This window comes from Vollenhovia emeryi, unplaced genomic scaffold, assembly GCF_000949405.1.
Source record: "Vollenhovia emeryi isolate VEMERY1.0 unplaced genomic scaffold, V.emery_V1.0 DF939577.1, whole genome shotgun sequence".
Taxonomy (NCBI): domain Eukaryota; kingdom Metazoa; phylum Arthropoda; class Insecta; order Hymenoptera; family Formicidae; genus Vollenhovia; species Vollenhovia emeryi.
In genome coordinates, this window is record NW_011966789.1 from 1 (window position 1) to 9,736 (window position 9,736).

At 31.1% G+C, this 9,736-nt stretch overlaps 3 protein-coding genes across 7 annotated transcripts in view; 2 read left to right on the plus strand and 1 right to left on the minus strand.

Annotated features, from left to right (window-relative positions):
* The first annotated feature begins 81 nt into the window (after positions 1 to 81).
* LOC105557186 (probable DNA-directed RNA polymerase III subunit RPC6) lies at positions 82 to 4,758 on the plus strand. 2 transcript variants are annotated; one of them, XM_012004364.1, is made up of 5 exons: positions 82 to 143; positions 229 to 408; positions 2,550 to 3,162; positions 3,242 to 3,403; positions 4,361 to 4,758. In XM_012004364.1, the coding sequence occupies exons 2-5, from the start codon at positions 341 to 343 to the stop codon at positions 4,433 to 4,435; spliced, it is 918 nt and encodes a 305-aa protein (XP_011859754.1). In that variant the 5' UTR covers positions 82 to 143; positions 229 to 340; the 3' UTR covers positions 4,436 to 4,758. The 2 variants fall into 2 exon arrangements, with proteins under 2 accessions (XP_011859754.1, XP_011859753.1); XM_012004363.1 differs by lacking the exon at positions 82 to 143 and having other exon boundaries at positions 165 to 408.
* A 77-nt stretch (positions 4,759 to 4,835) lies between these two features.
* Positions 4,836 to 8,168, plus strand: LOC105557187 (GDP-D-glucose phosphorylase 1). 3 transcript variants are annotated; one of them, XM_012004365.1, is made up of 6 exons: positions 4,836 to 5,039; positions 5,417 to 5,680; positions 5,747 to 6,027; positions 6,102 to 6,204; positions 6,283 to 6,592; positions 6,666 to 8,168. In XM_012004365.1, the coding sequence occupies exons 2-6, from the start codon at positions 5,474 to 5,476 to the stop codon at positions 6,779 to 6,781; spliced, it is 1,017 nt and encodes a 338-aa protein (XP_011859755.1). In that variant the 5' UTR covers positions 4,836 to 5,039; positions 5,417 to 5,473; the 3' UTR covers positions 6,782 to 8,168. The 3 variants fall into 3 exon arrangements, with proteins under 3 accessions (XP_011859755.1, XP_011859757.1, XP_011859756.1); XM_012004367.1 differs by having other exon boundaries at positions 4,841 to 4,933; XM_012004366.1 differs by lacking the exon at positions 4,836 to 5,039 and adding an exon at positions 5,049 to 5,259.
* Positions 8,169 to 8,223: 55 nt separating this feature from the next.
* LOC105557189 overlaps positions 8,224 to 9,736 on the minus strand; it is a 16,107-nt gene continuing 14,594 nt past the window's right edge. For both annotated transcript variants that reach the window (XM_012004368.1, XM_012004369.1), the window contains exon 5: positions 8,224 to 8,504. In XM_012004368.1, coding sequence (XP_011859758.1) covers positions 8,370 to 8,504 — 135 coding nt within the window. In that variant the 3' untranslated portion in view covers positions 8,224 to 8,369. The remainder of the gene's footprint in view (positions 8,505 to 9,736) is intronic.

The following is a 9,736-nucleotide window of genomic DNA, read 5'->3' on the forward strand; positions in this document are numbered from 1 at the left end:
CGTTGACTCCCTCCCTCTATCTGTAATAGCTCTATGGTGAAACCGGGCCTAAATCCATTTTCGAACACATCCGTAGTTGACATTCACTTTGTCAGGGGGTGCATCTGTTTCTGAGCTAGTAGACTTTCGGTGGCCGCTCTCAGGTTTTTCTCTGCTCCGTACATATGTTTGATATCAAGCAATTCTAACCTAATCCTAACGTAATTTAATTCAAAACAATACTTGCAGGCTTGCACATAAATTAATGTGAATCTCGTAAAAAGTTTTATTGAGAAAAACAACAATAAGGCAATTTACAGTATAATATCGCACAAAATTATTTTTAATCATATGATTGGTGATGGAAGTGGAAGAACAAAATGCAAGTACCAGCACAAAACACGATGGACCTGAAACAATAGAGCAAAAGTATGAATGTAGATCTATTTCTGTAACCGTACACTGTTTTTTTTGCGTTCGAAGTAGACACATAATTTTTCCTTACAGGAAAAAAACAAAGTTTTAATCGTGATTACAGCAAATATACCTCTCGTTTCAACTTTATTAGAACTGCACGTTTTCTTTGAATTATATATAGGGAGGAGAAGTGCCAATGTGAGCCACAAAATGAACGGAACTCAGTTCTCACAGTATATGTAGAAAGAATTTCTCTTTAATATAAAACGTTCGACCCTTCTTCGGGTCTTCCTCAGTAAGACTATTAGATACAATTTAACAAGGCAGTCAACGGTTACATCAGCTGTTAGATGAGTCCGAAGCGACGATATTGTAACGACTGTAAGTAGTAGACTAAGTAGTAGACTAAGTAAGAGACAGTCGTTCCAATATCGTCGCTTCGGACTCATCTAACAGCTGATGTAACCGTTGACTGCCTTGTTAAATTGTATCTAATAGTCTTACTGAGGAAGACCCGAAGAAGGGTCGAAACGTTTTATATTAAAGAGAAATTCTTTCTACATATACTGTGAGAACCGAGTTCCGTTCATTTTGTAGCTCACATTGGCACTTCTCCCTATATATTTTTTCTTCTGGGAGCCTTTCACAACATTGGAATATCCTTTGAATTAATTGACGATATTTACTGATTAATATTTAATATTATTATACAGTATTAAAAAAAAATTATATCAAATAATGTTATATATATTTGTTGGATTGATTCATAAGTACAATTCGCTGTAGACATTACTCTCTCGTCTGAAAAAATTACTATTATCTAGTATGTAATTATTTTATTTACTATAAATAGATAAAAGTGTATTATTTAAGAATCATTTACTTTTGAAAAATACTGCATACAATATTATACAAATGATATTAGAATATCAAGCGTAATAATTCTAGTAATATGAATATTACCCTTTATATTCATGAAATATCGATACTTTTCAAGAATAAGGACTCAGTACTTATACTGACCGGCTGTCATCTACAATGATCAACAATGATTTTCCTACACGACAATGTCCGACAAGCGTGGCTAAAATAATTTTAAGAAAAATTTCTGGAACTTTTATGGTCAGTTTTGTCTCAGCTTTCTTATTCTCTAGATCTTGCTTTATTAAATTCCCATGTATCTATTTCCAATTAAATGAAAAAAAAGTTATAAGGATGCTGAAGCCGATAAATTAAATCATTTTTTGTATTAAAACTCCTAATCTTCAGAGAAGAAATTAATAAATTTCCATCTAAATGGTAACATATAGCGCTTTCTACTTAACGATACTTAAGTTGATACGAGCGTCAGTCTGTCTTTTCAACATCCAGATGAGCAAGGATAAGTCATACTTGTGTCAATTTGTGTTGATAAATAGAAAGTACTGAAATTGTACTTGATAAAGGAAAGTATAGCTGACGGTATTTGTCATTATTTCAACAAATATCAGCAAAAATGTCATTTTGCAGGCATTTCGATGTCAAAATAATAACAGGTAACGTCACTAGCTATCTAATATATAACAAAATTTATTCAAATGTTTTTAAATAGAAAACTAAAATTTTTTAATTCATTTTGCTAAGTAAAATGGAATCATTTATGAATTAATCCAATAATTTATAATAGAGAGTTAAATCGTGGACCAATTTGATATAAATCAATAAGAAATAAGTTCGCCAGTCCAGTCCGAGCAGGATGTAGGTAGCTCAATAGTTTATACAATGAATTTTATACCATTTTCATCCTATCCTGCATACCGATTATTTTTTGGTCTTAAAACACAGTTTCTTTCTCGATAGAACATTGTCGTCATTAAAGGAATTCTTATTACAAAAAATATTACCTCAGCCAAGGTTTAAACCCGGACCTCCCTCACTTTAAGTGGACGTCTCCAATAATTCATGTTATTTGAATCATTGAAATAAGATATTGGGCTCTAATATAATAAAATATTTTATATTTAGTATTTGTTTTATCGTGTTATATAAGTTACATGTTAATAAATTATAAGTACTTACTAAAATTAAAAGTAATTAGATTCTGTTACATCATATATTTTGTTATTAAATTTGTCATTTTATTATATATTGAGGTGCCTTATTTCTTTTTATAGAATAATTGCTCTTGCACGAGAGAGACCTAAGGGTATCTCAGACAAAGACTTGGCTATCGAGTTACCTGATTTACAACCAGTTCAACGAGCTCAGATTATAAATAAGCTTCTATCTCAAGGATACTTTGATCTTTTCAAACAAGCGGGTTTATTGTTTTATCGCTTGAAAGACCCAACAAAACTTGCTAAATGTGCTGATAATGAAGAAAAAATCGTATATAGGATTATTGAAGAAGCAGAAAATAAGGGAATATGGACTCGAGATATAAGATTTAAATCTAATTTAATGCACACTCAATTACAAAAAATTTTGAAAAGCTTAGAAACTAAAAAGTTCATAAAAGTTGTTAAACCTGTCGCAGCGAGCAAGAAAAAAGTGTATATGCTATACAACTTGGAACCAGATGAGTCTGTAACAGGTGGTGCCTGGTATCAAGATCAAGACTTTGAAACAGAATTTGTTGACGTGTTGAATCAGCAATGCTATAGATTTTTGGAGCAGAAGAGAGAAAAGATGAAAAGTTGTAATGCTGGACCTATTGCAGCAAGAAACATGACATTTGCTTCTTCTAAAGAAGTGTGGAAATTTATTTCAGATTTAGGAATAAGCAAGGTAATATTTTTTATGCACATTTCATTTTTCCATATCATTAAAAGTTTGTTACTAAAAAAGAAACTCGAAATTTTCATAGGTGAAATTATCTGTAACTAACATGGAGATGATTTTAAATACTTTGGTTTATGATGGTAAGGTTGAACGAATACTGGCAGCAGATGGAAGTAATTTATATAGAGCAATTCAGCCTTTACTCAGCTCACCTGGATTAATTAAGACTCCTTGTGGCTTATGTCCAGTGAGATATATTACAAATATATTATGTTTATTAGAAAAATGAATAAAATAAATTAATTATTTCTTCTACTATAAGCTATAAAACTTTAGGACTAATATCTAAAATCATGGATATCTATGCGATAATACAAATGCCAATATACATTTTTAATAATAGACTTTCAAGTAAGACTCCTATCTAAAACTAAACAACATATGAGAACACGCCAATGTGGATCACAAGGCAGGATGTAGGTAGCCCAACTTGTAATTTTTCTGAAAATCGTGAATCTATATACCGTTTCTTTCCACATTGGTTCTACGCGCCGATTTCTTTTTCGGACATAACGCAGTTTTTCTTACACGTGGGATTATTATCGTCAGCAAATTCACGTATTCAAATCGATAAACGATTTTTGTAAACATTTTTCTGATGCTACGTTTAGCATTCAATACCACCCTCCCTTTTCCCGTGCTGTAAATTTATTTTTAATTTTCTTGCGAAAAATATTGAATACTAATCGTAGTATCAGAAAAATGTTTACAAAAATCGTTTATCGACTTGAATACGTGAATTTGCTGACGATAATAATTCCACGTGTAAGAAAAACTGCGTTATGTCCGAAAAAGAAATCGGCGTGTAGAACCAGTGTGGAAAGAAACGGTATATAGATTCACTATTTTCAGAAAAATTACAAGTTGGGCTACCTACATCCTGCCTTGTGACCCACATTGGCGTGTTCTCATATGTTGTATACATTTTTAAGTTTTTTTTTAATAAACATTGAATTTATTTTTGGCTATTGACTAAGGAAGATCTTGATACAGATTAAATGAACCAATAATAGTACATAAGTTTAACTCGATATGACAAATCTTATTATTTCATCGTATGAGCATCTCTTCTTTTGAGCTTATATTAATCTTAATTTTTATGATAAATTTTTATAATAAATAAGCAATATTTGTTGTTTTTCAGGTGAGAAGACAATGTCGTGACGAAGGTCCTGTTACACCTATAAAGTGTCAATATATTAGAGAATGGCTAGAATAGATATCAGATATAATGTCTAACATAGATAATAGATATTTCGAGTAAAGTACTCAAGTATTAATAATAATATATGTATGCATCTAAATGTCTAAGTCCTTTCTTAATATACTTATAAATTCTCTTATGTATGTTTCTTTATTATTCGTTGTTTGGATATTAAATCAGAGATATATAAATCAATTTGTAATAATCTGTGTATTATAATTAAGAAGATATTTAAGTTTTACTATAAATATTTTCTATGTATACAATATATACAGGGTGTTAATAAATCATCGCATTGGCGGTATACCGTCGGATAACGCGCGAAAATCTAAGAAAAATGTCGTTTGTTACAAGTCGATCCGATCATTACGTTTCGAATAATTATTGAAAATTAATAATTTGGGCCAATCAGCGCGCGAGCCCAATGAACAGGAGAAGAAGCGCACGCTATGGGCACGCTCGGCCGTCTAACCCTCCGCTCGGTGTATGCGTCCGCGCGCGTTGGCGGCTACGGTCAATATATTTTTCCATCTTATTATTTAAAAAGAAACGGAATCAATGAACCTTCGGTTAATAGTTTACCGAATAGATATTTGTGAAACTGGCCCTAACTTCATACGTATGTATAGTGGTCGGAAAGGTCACTTTTTTATGACAGTTTCGGAACGCAGTCTATTATGAGGTTATAGCTTTTTTCGCGGATATATATACAGTGATCTATTATTAGAACAAAGAAATAATACATACAAATATCTGTGGAATAATACATACGAGTATTTCATGAACAGGAATTATAATTTCTGACATGATAGACTGTGTTCCAAAATTTATCATAAACGGTTAGATAACCTTTCTGACTACAACCGTACATACTTATATATGTATATTTATTTCCATACATGTGATTTTACTTTCGTGTAGTTTAAAGTATCAGCACTATAATATATACCTGTATATCTATACATCAATATGTTTATCATTGTATTTTTTTTACAGATTGTCTAATGTGTTTGGTACAAGTCGTGTAGGTGTGATATATAAATCTTACTCAATATGTTTTCGTATAAACAAATTACCACATTTGCCTATGACACAAAGGATTTTAATTTTCTCGTTAATTCATGCGAGGAAAATGAGTCTTTATTTGATAACACTTTACGACATATGTGGAAACAAGCTGAAGAAATTAAAGCATTTCGCTATATATTAAATATACGAGAGAGTAAAACATTGAAGGGAAAATACAGATTTCTAGTACAGGTATACTCGTTAATATATAAAAAAATGATGTTAATTTTTGCCTAATACTTTGCAATGATATTTCAGTTAAATCCAGATAGAGCACAATGTAGACGTGCCCCGGAATCAATCACATCTACATTACAATCTTTCAGCTTTTTGGGTTTTAATTTCACTAAACTAACACGGCAAGAAATATTATTTGACGTAGGAAATGGCGACGCAAACGACATTATTGCAATTAATGCCAGTCCTTTGGAGCAATGTCACTGTTTACTTCTTACAGAACGTTTCAAATATTTGCCACAAATTATGACAGAGTATAGTCTTCATAAAGTAATAGAATTATGTCTACTAAGCAATTTATGGTAATCATTATATTAGAAACATTTATCTAAATGTAACAAAGTTTTATATATATTTACTTGTATTTTTACATTAGGTCTTTGAGGGCTGCTTTCAATGGTTTATGTGCTCATGCCTCTGTGAATCATTTACATTGGCATTTGTACTATTTAAAATATGAGATGCTACTTGAATATATTGTAGGTGATATTATTTATAATAATTACCTGGTGACTAAACATTTACAAGATATATTATCAATATTTATTTTATTTTAGGATCTTTGCAGTTATATTTCTGGTATATACTTGTTAGTAGATTATCCAGCGAAAGGATTCTGTCTTAAATTTTCTGATTTTAAAAATATTAAAGATTTTGTATCTCGTACATTCGTTGTTGTAAACCATTTACAATTACGTCAAATGGCATATAACGTATATATTACACGAGCAAAATCAAAATCTAACGATGAATTATACAATGATATACGTATTTACATCTGGGTTAGAAAGCCATTAATTGGTGTTAAAGATACAATTGCATTTATACCTGGAGTTTGTGAACTCTTTGGACATTTATCAATTAAAGGTAAGTACGGAATCTAATTTAATACAAGATTTTTGTGTCAGATATAGGAAAATCATAACATTATATATTTTAGATGAAAATGCATATAATAGCTTAACAGAAGATAATGTAAATAATGTTCTTTATAATATTACGGAAGAATATTTTTCATTAATTAAAGATGAACTTAAAATTATTTTAGAAAAATAAAATGTTTATTATACATTTATGCTTTATTCACTTCAGCATTATATAGCCAAGAAGTGGGACTTGGTTTATATAAAGTACTTAGTCTCACTTACACATCCATACACTTGCTTCACCGTTACCATATCCTATCTTTTTCCTTAACTTTTGTGCTGTAAATTCTCTAATTAATTTATATTAATCTATGCCTAAACCTAAATTAGCTCAAAATTTATTTTAATCCTAATGTCAAGTAAACTTCTAGCTAACACTAAGATACAGCCTCTATATCACTACTACTATTTTCCTGCCTGGAACCGTTCAAGCGACTCATTATCCTCTCTTTTTCTGTCCATAATCTCTTTAAAATCTCTCCCTATCTAGATTCTAGATTCTAGACCATTATTTCACCCAGCAAACACAGAACATTGCAGCAACATCACGGCAATGTTGTAACATTGTAGCAACATTACAGCAATATTACAACGTTGTTGCAATGTTCTGTGTTTGATGGGCATAATCTTCCTAATCTCTTCTCTCTATCCTTTTCCAGTTGCCAAAACCAATATTTTGCTTTTTCACATTTCTCTGCAAAATGTTCCATATTATCGATCCCTACCGTGGTTGCAAAATATACATTTCCAAAATATTCTTTTCCTTTCCTCTATCCAGTATTTGTTTTCCTCCTCCATATTCCCACATCTTTGTCAGTCTAATCTAATCAATACTCTTGTGATTTGTTAAATATTTGAGTATACCAACCACTAGAGAAGGACCACAATCCGGATGGTCGAAACGTAGTGGATGTAACATATATAGTACTAACTCGCTGGAAGCTTGTTTTGTCGAATTTTGTAAGCTTCCCGGGAGCTCAGCGAAATGAACTTCCTGGAAGTTTGTTTTGTCGAATTTTATAAGCTCCCTGGGAGCTCAGCGAAATGAACTTCCTAGGAGCTTAATCGGAGCTTTGTGCTGTGTAGGATCCTTTGCCTAGGTGTGGGTTGAATCTTACTTTATGTAGATATTATATCAACCAGGATATTAATTAAGCCTATTTTTCTGCGTATTTAACGATTTCGGAGCGAAATTACTGTGTATCGATCATGTCTTTCATACTTAACATAACTGCTATATTTTCAAAATTTTTTGTTAATAAATATTTAATAAAAAACGATAGCCGGCTAAAACTTGAAGGTTGCTCAGGAGGGTGACCAGGAGGTTGAGGGTGACAACATATGTCAAGGTCAAGGTCATCGGAGCTGACTCCCCTAGAGTACATAAATATCAAAACTTGTTTGTTAATAACTTTTTAATAAACAATGAACGTCAGCTAAAATCTTCTGTAGGTCACTCAGGAGGGTGACCTTGACAACATATGTCAAGGTCAAGGTCATCGGAGCTGACTCCCCTATAGTACATAATTACCGAAAAATATAATATAGATCTTTATGTTACTAAAAAAAATGTTTTGCAATGTAAATGTGATTTTTTATTGCTTTAATTACATTACAATAAAAGGTATGTGTTTAATTAAAGAAGATTTAAAGAAGAAGTACATTATAGAAGATACATGTTTGAAGAACCAATTTAAAATGTTATTTATATTTTTGTATCATTTCACAAAGTATTTATTTGAAAAATCAATATTATCAACATGTATGCAAAACACCAACTTATAGAGATCGTCATCCACTAATCCATATCGGAATTTTAACCATTCTTTTTGTTCTTCAAAGTTTCCAAATTCCTGCAAAAACAAACAACTATTAGACTTATAAACAAAAAATGTAATTAAACTGTAAATCTAAATAGAAAGAATTTGTTCCAAGTGTTAACAAGTATTGTACGTACGCGTTTCTCTTTATCAATATTTTATATGTAATCCATGGGCGTATCCAGACTTTTGTCTAGGGGGGGGCAGAACAGGATTCACTCGTAGGTGAATTATGCAGCATAAATTAAACTACGTACTTATAAAAAAAATTTTTTATTTATATAAAAATTAATTTTCTGGAGTCCTCGGCAAATCTATTAATTATATTATTCGTAATCTCAATGGGGATCTCATTGAGTCTAGGGGGGGGGCAGCTGCCCCCCTCTGGATACGCCCATGATGTAATCTATCATTTAATCTCGAAATTAAAAAGAAATTTTACATTAAAGTAAAATATTAAAATTAAAAAATTTAATATTAAATATCAAATTAAAGTATTAAATACTAAATAAGAAATAATATAATTTTTTAAAGAGATTTGTGAAGGAGTAACGGTATACAAAGTAGCGAATTTTAATTTATCCACTGAAATTTAAATTTAAGAAAAAGATATTCTAGACAAGAGTGTTAGGGAGAGAATGGAAATATCTATTTTTTATTTCATATTCTTGTAGCTATAGTTTCAAGATCTTTTCAGAACACTAGGTATTTGTCTTTTTTCGATTAACTATTGCTCGGACATGAGACTTGAACGTTAACAGGTCAGTTAGTTAATCCACTATCTTAAAATAAGTAAGTTTGAGACGAAGAAAATAAACTAGCTAGACCTTTTGACTCGCTACTTCTCTTATATTAAAGTTAAAATTTTATTTAACATTATTTTTTAAATCAATAAAATCATTGAAAAATAAGGACAAGATTCCACTAATTTTGGCGCTACAATGTAAAATTAAATTCTGAAGGTATTGTAGTAGAAAATGCAGGAAAAATATTTAAAAAAACTACGACCAATAGATACCAAGAAAAAAAAACAAAAAATTGAAAACTCTACCCCAAAGCAAGAATCGGTGTAAGGTAGACCTCGTGTCAGGTGGAAAATTACAAACCCATATGGAACCATGGCATACAATGGCGGATGTAATTTTGTCCCGAAAGCAGGTATCGGTATGGGATGGATTATCTCCCACATAGCACTGACGTAACAAGGATATCCTTATGAAGTTACAGATATCTCAGAGATATCTGAGAGATATCTTTATACAATT